Source organism: Lynx canadensis, chromosome C2 (genome assembly GCF_007474595.2).
Source record: "Lynx canadensis isolate LIC74 chromosome C2, mLynCan4.pri.v2, whole genome shotgun sequence".
In the NCBI taxonomy this organism is placed as follows: Eukaryota; Metazoa; Chordata; class Mammalia; order Carnivora; family Felidae; genus Lynx; species Lynx canadensis.
Window position 1 is genome coordinate 6,299,627 of NC_044311.2, and position 13,798 is coordinate 6,313,424.

At 57.7% G+C, this 13,798-nt stretch overlaps 1 protein-coding gene across 1 annotated transcript; it reads left to right on the forward strand.

Annotated features, from left to right (window-relative positions):
* Positions 1–428: 428 nt before the first annotated feature.
* On the forward strand, positions 429–13,391 carry SLC22A14 (solute carrier family 22 member 14). Its single transcript, XM_030330131.1, is given in 11 exon segments — positions 429–1,094; positions 1,835–1,938; positions 2,080–2,234; positions 3,241–3,409; positions 6,356–6,476; positions 6,758–6,855; positions 7,315–7,473; positions 7,475–7,527; positions 9,704–9,812; positions 10,413–10,592; positions 12,331–13,391. Coding segments are annotated over 11 exon segments (1,833 nt in total). The 5' UTR covers positions 429–578; the 3' UTR covers positions 12,500–13,391.
* The last annotated feature ends 407 nt before the right edge of the window (positions 13,392–13,798 follow it).

Genomic DNA, 13,798 nt, shown 5'->3' on the forward strand with positions numbered 1-13,798 from the left:
CTGCCCCGCACTGCCTTCCCCTTACCTGCCTCTCCAGTTTGGCTCTATGTTGCTGGTGGCCAGGCTTGGCTCCCTGTCTCTGTGGTCAAGGCTTCCAGCCACCTACCTTGGCCTCAGTTTCCTGGCAACTCTTGGTCCAGATATGGGGGGGGGGAGGGGAGTGCGGGGAGGGGGTGTTGTTTGTTTGTTTGTTTGTTTGTTTGTTTTTGAAGGAACTGTCCCTGGAGACCTCTCCTACTTTTGCAAGACTGTCAGTGCCTCCCTGTGTGTGTCAACAAAGTTTCAGTTCTGGGAAAGCTGTGGGAGACCAAAGCTTCTCAGAACTTACTCATGACAACAGAAGTGACACTTTCTCAAATGTTTAAAAAACCCTCAGTGTACTGAAAATCAGGGGTGGGTGGGGCTCATGGGGGACAAATGATGTTGACTGAGAAACTTCATAAGCCAAGGAGGGAGCTACAGAGAACATCAAGGCCAAATCCAAACTATTGCAAGACATAGAGGCCCATTTCTGACCAGTCTCTCGTGTCTGGGAAGTGGTAGCAGCAGTCCCTGAGTGGCGTCCTTTCTTGGAACAGATGTCAGGAGAAAGCAACTGCAAGGTAAAACACAGATCCCACCACCCTTCCAAGAACTTGAACGAGCGCGAGGCACAAGAGCACTCCAATTCCTGGTCTCTGGAAATGCTGTTACGCAGACTGAAGGCCACAGAAGCCAACCAGGATGACAAGTTTGCCCACGTCCTGGATGCGGTGGGGGAGTTCGGCACATTCCAGCGGAGACTGGTGGTCCTCACCTTCATCCCCAACATCCTGTTGGCCTTCTTTATCTCTGCCGACGTCTTCGTGTTCACAGCCCAGAAGCCCTATTGTAATACCAGCTGGATCCTAGCAGTGGGCCGCAACCTCACAGAGGCTGAGCAGATGAACCTGACCCTGCCCCGAGAACCCAATGGAAGTTTCCAGACGTGCCTCATGTACTTGCCCGTAGCCTGGGACCTGGATTCTATCATCCAGTTTGGCCTCAACCACACAGAGTCATGCCAAGATGGGTGGATCTACCCTGACGCCAAGAAGCGATCACTGGTCAATGAGGTGTGCCTTCTCCCGAGTTGTCTCTAGCTACCCCACAGGCCCAGAGATGTGCCCTCACCCTCATTGAGCAGGTGGGGAAACTGAGGCCCGGGGAGGGGAAGTGATTGGCCCGAGGTCACCCTGCAGAGGCAGAGCGAGGGCAGAACCTTAGGGTCCTGTTGTCCAGCCCTGGCTTCGGCTGCCTTCGCCGGGAAGCTGGAGTGGATTTGGGTGCAGAGGCAAATGTCGGTCGGCAGGCCTTGCCATCTGTCCAGGGAGCTGCTTCTGTAGTCGAGGCCCTGCCCTCTGAACTCACACAAGATAGAGAACCCCGGGGAAGAAGCAGCTTTCATCGGGCGCCTCCTACAGGGTTGCTCAGCCCGAGCTGCAAGCTGGGCCCTTCACCGCACAGACCTGCCCAACTGGAATCTCTAGACTGAGGCCTGATATCTGTACTTGGGAAAGGGTCTTCAGTGATTCCGTCTTTGCTCAGTTCCCTCTCGGCCTCTTCCCCATTTCGGCCTGGGCCTCTGGTCCCCTCTCTCCAGGCCTCACTCCCAGAGTCTGCCAGGTGCCGGGTAGAATGCAGAGGTGACACCTGAGGCACGCTGCTGCAGGCCGGGTTGCCTGTCCCTGACCCAGGCCTCTTCTGCCTAAAGGCCCACCTGGGGGTTGGGGGCGGGGTAGAGGGGTGTAGTCTCTAGACCCAGAAGGCTGGCCCTGGGTGGAGCCCTGTAGCCAATCCTGTATAACCCCCCCAGTTTGACTTGGTGTGTGGCAAGGAGCAGAACTCGGAAAGCATGCAGACCATGTTCGCCGCGGGCGTCCTGACCGGGTCCCTCATCTTCGGACTCATGAGTGACAAGTGAGTGCATTCAGAGCTAGAGTCTCGAGCTGGGGAAGGAGAGGGTAGGAGCACTCAAGGCCTGGCCCTGGGTGTCGTGCTGGGCGAGCCAGGGAGGCCCTCGCGCTAGGCTAGGCGCAGCCTCCCTTCGGCCGCCCGCAGGCTGGGCCGCTACCCCACCATCCTGATGTCGCTGCTGGGGCTGATCATCTTCGGCTTCGGGACAGCCTTCGTCAACACCTTTCACCAGTACCTGTTCTTCCGCTTCGGCGTGTCCCAGGCCTTGGTGGGCTACACCATCAGCAGCATGTCTTTAGGTGAGCCCCGGCCGTGCAGGTGTTTGTGAGGGGCGGGGCGGGTGGGGAGCAGAGGGCGGGGCCTGGAGGGGCGGGGCCGGCCGAAGGGCGGGGCGATCGTGGGGCGGGGCGATCGTGGGGTGGGGCGGGGCTGGCGGGTACTTAGGGACCCTGCAGGACGAGTAGAGTTGAGGCCCAATCCAGGCTGGCCGTGGAGGGAAGAGGTTCTTCCCAGCTGCCTGTGGCGATGCGGGCCAATGTCCGCAGACCGCCCTTCCAGACTCATCCTCCACCCTAGGCCCCTCGTACCGCACGCATTACCCCCCTTACCTCTCTCGCATCCCCCCTACCTGGCTTACGTTTATTGAGCCCTTCGGAAGGACCAGGCGAGCTGCTAACCCCGTTACATACTGTCTCAGCGTGTCATGACAGCACCCTGTTCAGTAGGCGCTATTATCCCTTTAACTGAGAAGGATACTTGAGCCTCAGGAGGGTAACCAACTTGCTCAGGGCCACACAACAGTTACAGGAAGGAGCTGGGATTTCATCCCTGGCCTGTGGAATGCGAAAGCCCTAAGTGCCCATATGCTCATCGAGCTTACAGCTGCTGTGGCCCAGTGAGCTCAGGGGTCCCCGGCCAGAGACCTCCTCTCATTGGAGCGGATCAAAAGGAGCTAGATTCTCCCCAGGGCCCGAGGCCGGGGTGGCCGAAGCCCCGAGGCACTAAAAACAAACACAAGGACACAGATTCCTCGCCTCACTGTGTGTCAGACCACGTGTGAGGACTTGTACCCAGAAATGGGCCATCTCTGAGAGAGACACATGGGGTCAGGCAGGATGTGTTCAGAGGGAGCAGTCAGGCTGAGAAAGGACCGGAAGCTGTCTAGTATGTCCACCTAGGGCAGAAGAACGTTCACCCAGGCTGAACTGTCCAGAGCAGGGCTGGGGCATCTCAGAAGTCTGGGTACAGGGGTAGCCCTGGGGACACTGAGCTGACCATGATTTTGTCCTCTCGGCCTCCGCACAGCCACTGAGTGGCTAGTGGCTGAGCACCGGTCCCATGCCATCATCCTGGAACACTGCTTTTTCTCTGTGGGACTCGTGTTCCTGACAGGGCTTGCCAACAGCCTTCCTCACTGGCGGCTGCTGTTTCTGGTGGGTGGCGCACCCGTGTTCCCCCTCATCTTCTATATCTGGTGAGCAAACAGGGCACGCGCAGCGACGGGTCTGACGGGCTGGAAGTTGAGGGTTTCGGGGGGGTCCTTGAAGGGGTGGAGTGGGTGGGATTTTCCCTTGAAGAAAGTGGATGGGATGTGGATGTAATAATGAGAAAGAGCCCAGGGCCGAGCGTCTGGAACCCTAGCCTTAACCCCCATCAGAGGAGACCCTCAAAGAGATGTCAGAGAAGCAGAGAAATCAGAAGGCGAAGTGTTGAGAGGCAGGAGCTCAGGACAAGGGCATGGTCAAGGTTGAAGGCAAGAAAGGTGATGCTGGGGAAGAGTCTACTGGCCTTGGTGGCCTGGAGTAGCCTTAGTGAAGTGGCAGGGGGTTGAGGGACTGAAGAGAAGCTGAAAAATGGAGCCTTCCACGAGGTGACTCTTCCACGGCGCTGGGCTGCGGCGGGCAGGGGCAAAGTGATAACGTGGTTGGACAGCAAAGACAGAGTCAGGGAGGGTATGTGATGTGCTGACTTGTGGGGCGTCACAGACAGGAACCCGAGGGACTGAAGCTAGGAAGGGACAAGTGATTGGGGAGGGAGGGAAGAGAAGGCAGATAGAAGAGGAAGAGACTGAAATCACCTGGTTAAGGGCCAGGCAGTTCACTATGAAGGAAGGATCAGGTCTCACCTTGGAATCATCACATTTAATCTTTACGACCCTGAAAGATGGGTGTGAGTCTCTTGGGCGCTGAAGACGGTGGGGGGCGGGGGGCGGGGAGGGGAGAACCGAGGCTTCAGAGAATGGAAGTAACTTGCCCTAGGCCACATAGCTACCAAGTGGCGGTTTGGGATTTGACTCAGCCTGTGTGGCCCCGGAGCCTCTGCGTTTTACCCACTGCGCCATACCCAACATGGATGGTGAGAGGAGTTACCAGTTAAGAGTGAGGCCGGGTAGGTGGCTTGGAGACCTTCCAAATTCGGCAGGTGCTGGAGACCGTCTTTGGCAGTCACCGGGATGCCCAAGTGTCCGTGGGGACCCAGCTGATGCCAGATGGCGTGACTCTGTCATGTAACTAGGAAATGGTGCTTCACGGCTTGACCTTGAAACATTTCTTCGAAATGTCACTACTGCGATGGATGCGTGTGGTTAACGACTACGTAACAACCAAAAGGTCTGTGGGGAAGAGTAAGTCGGCAATTTCAGCTCCCCTCAGCCCCCCAGTTCCTTCCCCAGATGCCATGACGCTGGACTCTCAGCTCTTTCTTCTGGTAGCTGCCTCCCTAGTTCTACATTCTGTGAACAGATGGCTCATTGAATGGGGTCCATTTTTCTTCAGACCCGCCCTGTCAGCTGTTCCTTCGCTGACTCGTGACATTATCTTGGGCAGGTTCCATCTCTTTACGGTCAGTCTTAGTTCTAAGAAAAAAGTCTCATTTTGATCATTCAGACGCACTTTCGGGCATGAAAAAAATCCAGTCCAGTCCAGTTTAAAACTTGATCTCACGTCTAGTTCGCAGCTTCTCCCCGGTGGCTAGCCGGCTCAGGCTAGTATTCTGACCTTTGCCCTTTCTCCTCGGTCTACCTGCTCGGTGATCTTCTAGATCCTAGGCAGGAGAGGGGCCATGCGAGGAAAGAGATAAGTGTACAACAGGGGCTGTATTCATGGTCATTGTCCTCTGTAGGGCAGATGTTCAACTGCAGGTGCCTCAGGGGCTCACGCGTGTCTTCTCATGCTCTAGGCACTGTCTTTGTGATCTCTCAGCACCCTGTCCCTGGCAGGTCACTCCCCGGGCTCTCTCTGCAGGGGTCCCCTCACCCTAGCACGTGGGGTGACTTCAAGACAGCAGGGTCCACTTCGTCAAAATGACTCTCACCACCCCCAGCCCCCGCCCTGCCATCGTGGATGGCTCCCACCGACTTCCTTCCTGAGGGGGAGCTCCCCCTCAGGTCACCGTCTCACAGTTCGTGAGTTCGAGCCCCGCGTCGGGCTCTGTGCTGACAGCTCAGAGCCTGGAGCCCGCTTCGGGTTCTGTGTCTCCCTCTCCCTCTCTCTGTCTCTGCTCCTCTCCCGCTTGTGCTCTCTCTTTCTCTCAGAAATGAATAGACATTAAAAAATTTTAATAAGAATGCAGCTGCCTCCAGTGTCATGGGCACATGTATACACTGCTGGCTGTGGAATTCAGGCTAGGGCCTCGAGAGGAGGGTGACGCGAGAATCTGCAGGGAGTGATGGCATGGTTTGTAAAGAATGCCCAATCAGGGCACTGACGTCCATACTAACTCTGCCTCTGTGACCTTGGGCGAGTCCTTACCCCTCGAGGCTGGGAATAAAAAGGGGATAATCAAACTAGGTCCAGGACTGGGCAGGGATTAAACCGGATGATATATATATATATGTAAGGGCATCAGGCACAATCCAGGGCACCTAATAAATGTTCGTCCTTGGAGATTCTGACAGCCCGGGAGGATCGGGAAGAACTGAGGGACCAGAGTTATGCAGAGGTCAAAGGCAGTGGGCAATGTGGCGAGGGAGGAGGTGGGACAGGGAGGACCTCTACTCACTCAAGCAGGGGCTGGGCCCTGGGGTCCTGCCCTCCATATTCTGCAAGCTGTTAGGAGACAGAGAGGGAGCAGGGAAATGCCATCCAGGAGAGCGGGGCTCTAATAGAGGCTGTGGGCGTGGGGGACAGTGCCCTCAGTGTGCCTGGGCAGGCGGGGCTGACGCCTGAGATCGGAAGGTAGGGAGTTTGTAGAGGTAGGCGAGGGGGAAGACGCTGGAGGGCAGAGGCAGCCTGTGTCTGGGGTGACACTGGGCAGTAGGGGGGCCGTGTGTGGCCGGGGCAGGGGAAGGGCCGACTTCCAGAAAGGGGCAGGGGCGCCCGAGGTTGATGGTCTCTTTCAAGTCCTCCGACACCCACGTCGCCTCACGTTGGAGGTCTCAGGGCATCTCGCAAGGATGGGTAAGAGCGGGTGGTACGTGCAGGATCCTGCCGGAGTCCCCACGGTGGCTGTTGATGAACGGGAAGTTGGAGGAAGCGAGGCAGATGCTGTGCCACGCGGCTGGCGTGAACAAGAAGACCATTCCCCCAAGTCTGCTGGACGAGGTAAGAGGCCTCGGGCCCGGAGCGGGGCCAGGACAGGGGCTGCAGGAAGGGCCTTTTCCTTTCTCATCCTTTCAGGTGGGACCTCTGCCCACAGGGTGTCCCCGGTCCACTGTTTGAGGAGAACGGAGACAGCGAAATCGAGCCCTGCCAGTGGAGGGCCGGAGGCCAAGCTGGGACTGTGCGGGACAGGGGTGGGGGGCAGGAGGGCCTTGAGGCCCTGTGGGGGTGGGGAGCAAGCCGGGGTCTCGGCCTTGCCCCTGGTGGTCCTGCTTGTCCTGTAGCTCCAGCTGCCCAGAAAGAAGGTGACTAAGGCGTCTGTCCTGGACTTCTATAACAATAGGCACCTCCGAAAGGTGACCCTGGTGATGGGCTGTGTGTGGTGAGTAGTTGGGACCGGCTGGCAGGGACTGCAAGCAGGGCGTGTCGGGGGCTCTGGAGAGGGAAGGGGGCATAAGCGGGCTGCAGGCGGGAAGCTGGCCTATGGGTCCAGAGCTCTGTGCTCTGTTTCTCTCTCCCAGCCCGTCCCGCCCGGCTCGACTCCGCCTCTGTCTTTGTTGTTGTTAAGTTCACTGACCTATTTGTGAGACAGAGAGCTCTCAAGCAGGGGAGGGGCAGGGAGGGGCGGGGGTAGAGAATCCCAAGCAGGCTCCACGCTGTCAGCACAGAGCCCTACGCGGGGCTTGGTCTCACGGACTGTGAGATCGTGGCCCGAGCCGCGATCACGCCAGACTCTTAACCGACCGAGCCACCCGGGCGCTCCTCTGCCTCTGTCTTTATTCCTGGCCTGTCTGTATCCCCCTCTCTCTCTCTGAATGTCTCTCTCCTGGCTTCATTTCAGGTTTACTGTCAGTTACAGCTATTTTACGCTGTGCTTCAAGTTGAAGGATTTTGCCATGAACATCCACTTCAGACAAGTGATTCCTGGCCTCACGGAGGTGCCCGCCCGGCTGTGCTGCATCTTTCTCCTCGAGCAGATCGGGAGGAAGTGGAGCCTGGTTGAGCCTCTTCCAAGGCACCCTGATGTGCCTGCTTATCCTTATCCTCCCCCCAGGTACGGCTCACCCTCCCCTCGGCAGCCCCCAGCCTTCCTGCTTCCTCAGACCCCTTCCTCCTGCCCTGCCCAGCCAACAAGACACCCCGGGGAGCCAGCCTCCTGCCCCCACAGCTCACCTACCCTCCTAAGCTGGTGCCAGTCACTGGAGCACTGCCCTCCCCGAAGGAGAACTCCGAGACCGGGTGCTGGAAGCTCTCAGAAACCTGGGAGAGGAGGGAGTGCTGTCCCAGGACCCATCCTTGTGTAGGAGAGTAGGTGGCCTTCTTCCGGTCAGCTCTGATGGTTGCATATGAACGGAGGCACACAAATAGGCCTTCAACTGGCACCCCCCGCCCTGCCTCTCATCTGCAGCCTCTGATTGGGAAACGCCTTTTATCTGTGACTCCACCAGGAAAAAAATGACCTGCCCACTGAAAACTGCATGTAACAGCGGGCTAAACTCTCCAGAACATTCTTGCATGGAGGCCTCTCCTTCCCAGGAAGGCGCAGTACCCTTCAGCTCAGAACCAGACAAGGAAATGGAGGCGGGGGGCAGGGGTGGCAGTATTTTCAAAATTTCAAAGAGCCTCTGGAAAACAGTGTGGAGGCTCCTCAAAAAATTCAAAATAGATCTACCCTATAACCCAGCAACAGCACTGCTAGGAATTTACCCAAGGGATACAGGAGTGCTGCGGCACGGGGGCACTTGTACCCCAATGTTTATAGCGGCACTTTCAACAATAGCCAAATGATGGAAAGAGCCTAAATGTCCACCAACTGATGAATGGGTAAAGAAGTTGTGGTTTATATATACAATGGAATACTACTTGGCAATGAGAAGGAATGAAATCCAGCCATTTGTAGCAACGTGGATGGAACTGGAGAGTGTTATGCTAAGTGAAATAAGTCAGGCAGAGAAAGACAGATACCATATGTTTTCGCACATATGTGGATCCTGGGAAACTTAGAAGATCGTGGGGGAGGGGAAGGGGGGAAAAAGTTACAGAGAGGGAAGGAGGGAAACCACAAGAGACTCTTAAATACTGGGAACAAACTGAGGGTGGATGGGGGGTGGGGGGAGGGGAAAGTGGGTGATGGGCATTGAGGAGGGCACCTGTTGGGATGAGCATTGGGTGTTGTATGGAAACCAGTTTGACAATAAATTATTTTAAAAAAAATTCAGAGAGCCCTTAGACGATGAATATGCCCCAGGTCACGGGGCTGGAGAGTGGCAGGGCTGGGGATGTGGGTGTTAAGATGTCAGGGTTCACTCCATTAGAATTGCTAACCGCAAGAGCCCCCTCAGCTGCAGGGGTCAGGGTGGGGGAGCTTGTCCAAGATCTGCCTCCAGGGGGAGCCCTCCTGCTCTCTGGGGGTTAGCGTTGCGCACATCTTGCCTGAGACCCTTCCCCTTTCGGATGCTGGCAGCGTTGACTGGCTAAAACAAAATGGGGAAACCAAGGCATTCTTAAATTCCTATGGCTTGGTGGTTTTTGTAAAAAGTGGGCCTACACTGAGTCAAACAGAAACGTTTAAGACTCTCACATGTGTGAGGGAAACTAGGAATCCCCAATAGATGAACCATATCTCTGGTTTCATCCCAAAGCCAAGCAAAACTGGGGCCAGAGTGGGGAGCGGGGTGCGGGCAGGGCCCAGCAGAAGCTGGTAGAGGGAGAGCTGGAAGCTTCCAGCTCCCTCCTGCCCCCGGACCTCCCCAAGGCTGAGGAAGGGCCTTTCTGGGATCTTCTCTTCCTTCCTCAATGCGCACATCTGGCTGCCCAGAGTCGGGAATCCTGGAATGTCTTAAGAGTTGGGGCTCTACGGCCCGAACCCTTCCCGGCCCCTGTGCACCCCTCCCTGCTTGGTCTACCTTGCAGAAGATGGCCGGGGAGGCGGGAGGGCCCTGAGCAGGTCGAGAAGTAGGGGAAGCGGCCTCAGGTGAGGATGTGGAAGAAGGGAGTGAGCCGGGAGGCAGAGGTGTGGGGACTGAGAGGCAGAGGGGAGGAGCAATCTCACCGCGGATATACTGGCCTGGCCCAGCCTGAGTCTGCTGACCAGCTGACCACCAGGTGGTGGGGGAGGACTGTTCAGATGCCTTGAAGAGGGATGGAGGGAGAGCAGATGGGCGGCCCCCAACCCTCGTCCCCAGGGGAAGACGGCCCCAGACTCAGGTGGCCCCGTTGTCTGGCCATAGAGCTGAAATCCATAATGGTCTTGATGGTCGCGCTTGGAGAGTTCAGCCTGGCGGCCTCGGTCACCGTGTTCTTCATCTACACCGCTGAGCTCCTGCCCACGGTCCTCAGGTAGGTGGCCTGGCGGGCAGGGCCCCTGGGGGGCATGGCGAGGGCACGCGGGATGGAGACTGAGACCTCCGTGAGAACGGCCGTGCACCCGGTGACAGGCATGTGATGAGTGGTTTCCCTGGGTCACCCCGTTGACCCTCCAGAAAATCCCCCAGACTCCATCATTAGCCCGATCTCAGACCACAGCATCAGGTGGAGGCCAGACAGCGAATGGCAGCGGCGGGCAGTCTGACTGCAGTCTCCGCCTTGCACAGCGGGCCCGAGATGTGACAGCCCTGCCCTGAGGCTCCACCCCGCAGCGTGGAGCCATGGTGAGGGTGGCGGCGTCCTGCCCCCCCACCCAACGCCACCACCCTGGCTTCTCCCCGCGGGCCCGCACGCTGCCGGGTGGGTCTCCTGCTCCAAAAAGTAGGCCCAGAAGAAATTACCGCTTGCCCTGAATCAGGGGGGAGCCCAGTGCTGTGCAAGGGTGTCCGGGGAGTCGGGATGGGCTGGAGACTGGAGAGTGTGAGGTTTTGGGGAGCTGCTGTTTCCGCCCCACCTCCAGCCAGCCTCTGGGCCCAGGAGGCCTCCCAGACGGGCTCTCACCTCCCCTTCCAGGGCGACAGGTCTGGGGCTGGTGTCCCTGGCCTGGGCAGCCGGAGCCATCTCGTCCCTGATGATCATCAGCCAGAGACTCACCCTCCTCCCCATCCTGGCCTTGTTCTTCTGCTCCCTGTTGCCAGAAACGCAGGACCAGCCTCTCCCTGACATCCTGGGGCACTACCCCCTACAGACAAGGTAGGTGTGTGTGGCCCGTGGGCTCTGGCCTTTGGCACCGTCTATCCCTGCCTGTTTGCCAGATGGGCCTGTGACACAAGGGCCACTCTGTGTCTACAGAAGTCTGCCCAGCTCTCCCGGATGCTGCCGCGACCCCCTCCGTGCAGCCTGGCCTCTGCCAGCTCCCGCCCTCTTGGCTCTCCTGACCAACCCCGGGCCAGGTCTTCCCCTCTCCCTTCCCCTCTGGCTGCCTGTCCGGACTGGGTGCTGTCCGTGGAGATGCCCTGGGCTCCCTCCCTCCCATGGCAGAGGGACTGGCTGGCCACCAGCTCTCTGAGTACCTCTGATTTCCGGTCTGAACTCTCAGGTTCTCAAGGAGGACCCAGTCTTGATTCGTGACTCTGACTCCAAGGCTGCAGCAGCCCAGGGCCCCGTTTGGGAATTGGGCTCCTTCCTGATTGCTCCAGGGGCACTTCTGGCCTCTGGTCTCGTCTGGTCTCATGACTAGCAGGACCGTGTCTCCTGGGGTTTGGGCCGATACGGCCCATCGCTCTCTCCCTGGACCTGAGGGGACCTGAGCACCAGTGAGGGGCAGAGGCTGGCTGATGTCCTCCAGTGCCCTGTGCTCATATCACAGGGTGGCTGTCTCTGGCCATCCTCTGCCCTCTTCCCCGTCTCCCTCCCTCCTCAAACTCTTATTGGCACCATCTGTGCTAGGCCGGAGGTAAGAGGTCCCCAGCCTCAAGCAATATTTTATGGGGAGAAAGTCTTCACTTAATGGGCCCTGAGGGAGGGATGCACAGGACCTATAGACGGCCCAGGAGGGAGGACCTTCAGCTTGGGGAGTTGAGGCAGGCGTCACAGAAGAAGTGACATTGGAGTAGGGCTTTGAAGGATGAATAGGAGTTTGTCCCCTTGTAGAGAGGGGGAAATGCAAAGCAGCAAGGGGAGCTAAGAAACAGCCTCTGGAGGGGCGCCTGGGTGGCGCAGTCGGTTAAGCGTCCGACTTCAGCCAGGTCACAATCTCGCGGCCCGTGAGTTCGAGCCCCACGTCAGGCTCTGGGCTGATGGCTCTTGTAGAGAGGGGGAAATGCAAAGCAGCAAGGGGAGCTAAGAAACAGCCTCTGGAGCCAGAGGGCCTGGATTTCTGTCTCTGCTGCCACATCCTAGCATGTGCCCAGGGGAGTTACCTAATACCTCTGAGACTCAGCTTTTTCATTTGCAAAATGGAATGATACCAGAGTAATAAAAACAGCTAACCTTTATTGAACGCTTACCATGTGTCAAGTCCTGTTCCACACGTGCCTTTTCATACTTTGTCTAACAACAGCCGCATGCAAGATAGGTCCTCTCACTGTGCCCCATTTTACAGAGGAGGAAACTGAGGCACAGAGAGGTAAAGAAAGACGTGAGGCCTAGCCTTTCTCTCTCATCGGGCTCTTGGTAAGACTAAGTCCACATAAAGCACTTGGTGCAGAGTCTGGCCCGTGGCAGGTGCTCAGTAAATGCGAGAGATGAGCCCCAAAGACGCAGGAGTGTGAAGGGTCTGGGCAGGGTTGGGAGATGGAACAGGCCTGGTCCTGGAGGTGAGGGTCCCTGAGGGCGCATGACAAAGGTTGGCCGGGGACTTGCAGGTGTGGGAAAGCCCCACCTCTCGGGATCGCAGAGCCAGGCGTGGCCACTGCTGCCTCTAGTTACTACTGCTTTTCTTAGCCCCTAAAGATGCAACTCGTGACTTGTTCTTCAATGGCTTCTTCAGGAACATGGCTGAGGAACTGCTCGCCAAGGAAGTGGCACCCGAAGGTGGGACTGGGGACGCGGTGAGGAACACGGTTCTCGATTCCACGATGCTGAAACTGGACTCCGACATTCTCTCCCACACACCTGTGCCGGGCAGAGCAGGGGACACAGACCCACGGAATGACTGAGGTCCAGGCCCCCAGACGATCTCGACCGGAGCCGAGTGGCTGGGTATGGGGCCGTGGACTCCAGGCCACGAACTCCAGGGGCCCAGTCCAGCTCGGGGGGCAGGGCAGTCCTGCTCCAAGGCCAGCCCTCGAGCCCCGAAAATGGTCCCTCCTGGGTGAGCTAGGGTGTGATTCATGGCAATAAATGTGCCGTGGTTGGACTTGAGATGGCTTGGTCACAATTGGCTGTGTCTGGAGAGCCCAGAGCCCCAGGCCCAGAGGAAGCTGGGTCAGACAGGCTTCTCAGAGTCCTTCATGTCCTTAGCTAGCCCTTGGGGAGAGTGAGGAGCTGTCTGGATGGGGGGCTCGAGGGGCTGTGTCTAAGAGGGCTGGGAGTGGGTCAGGCCAGGACCGTGCGCCCATGCCACCCGCGTCCTCTAGCCCAGGCGTCTGCTAGCTGGGGCAGGCTGAGATAGATTTCAGCTCTGCCTAAAAGGAGGTGTGCACGTGTCGGGGAATAATGACTCCTTTTCCCATTTGCACGGCGCTTTCTCGCTCAGTTTTCCCTCTGACACTCACAGATAAGCACGGTCTCGGGGACTACCTAAACCACATCCTTGGGTATTCCTTCCCTGATGACTGCAGCCTGGCTGACCTCTGACCTCCGCCTCCCTGAGGATAAGCCCCCACATCCAGCTTACAGTCCCAACTACCCTGAGGGTGAGTCTGCCCTTCCCAGCCAGTGTGAGAGCTTCTCTAGACTGGAGAAGGCCCAGAGCTCCTCATCCGTTAGCCAGACTCAGAAACCTTTGGGTCGGGCCATGGGCCGCACATGCTTTCTCCCTGGGAGGGCAGGGCCTGGCTCTTCTCTTTCTCTGCCCCCTTAATTGGAAGATCATCAGCTAGGGACGCCTGGGTGACTCAGTCTACGAGACGTCAGACTCCGTTTCGGCTCAGGTCACGATCTCACGGTTCATAGGTTCGAATCCTGCATCGGGCTCTGTGTTGTCAGCACAGAGCCTGCCTGGGGTTCTAGGTCTCCCTCTCTCTGCGTCTCTCCTGCATGCACACACATTCTTTTTCTCTCAAAATAAACAAATGTTAAAAAAAGTTTTAAAAAAAGAAAAAAAGGAAGATCACCAGCTTGCGGGGAGGAGCTAATTCCCTGGAGCTTCGGAGAGAAGGACAGAAAAGAATGTCCAACCTCGCGGAGCAAAGGCAGGGAGGCCAGGTCTCCCAGAGAGCGTTGGAGCGCAGTGCACAGAGCCTGGTCCAAACACCCTGCTCCAGGTGTGTGTTCCCAAGCTTGGGCACAGCAAG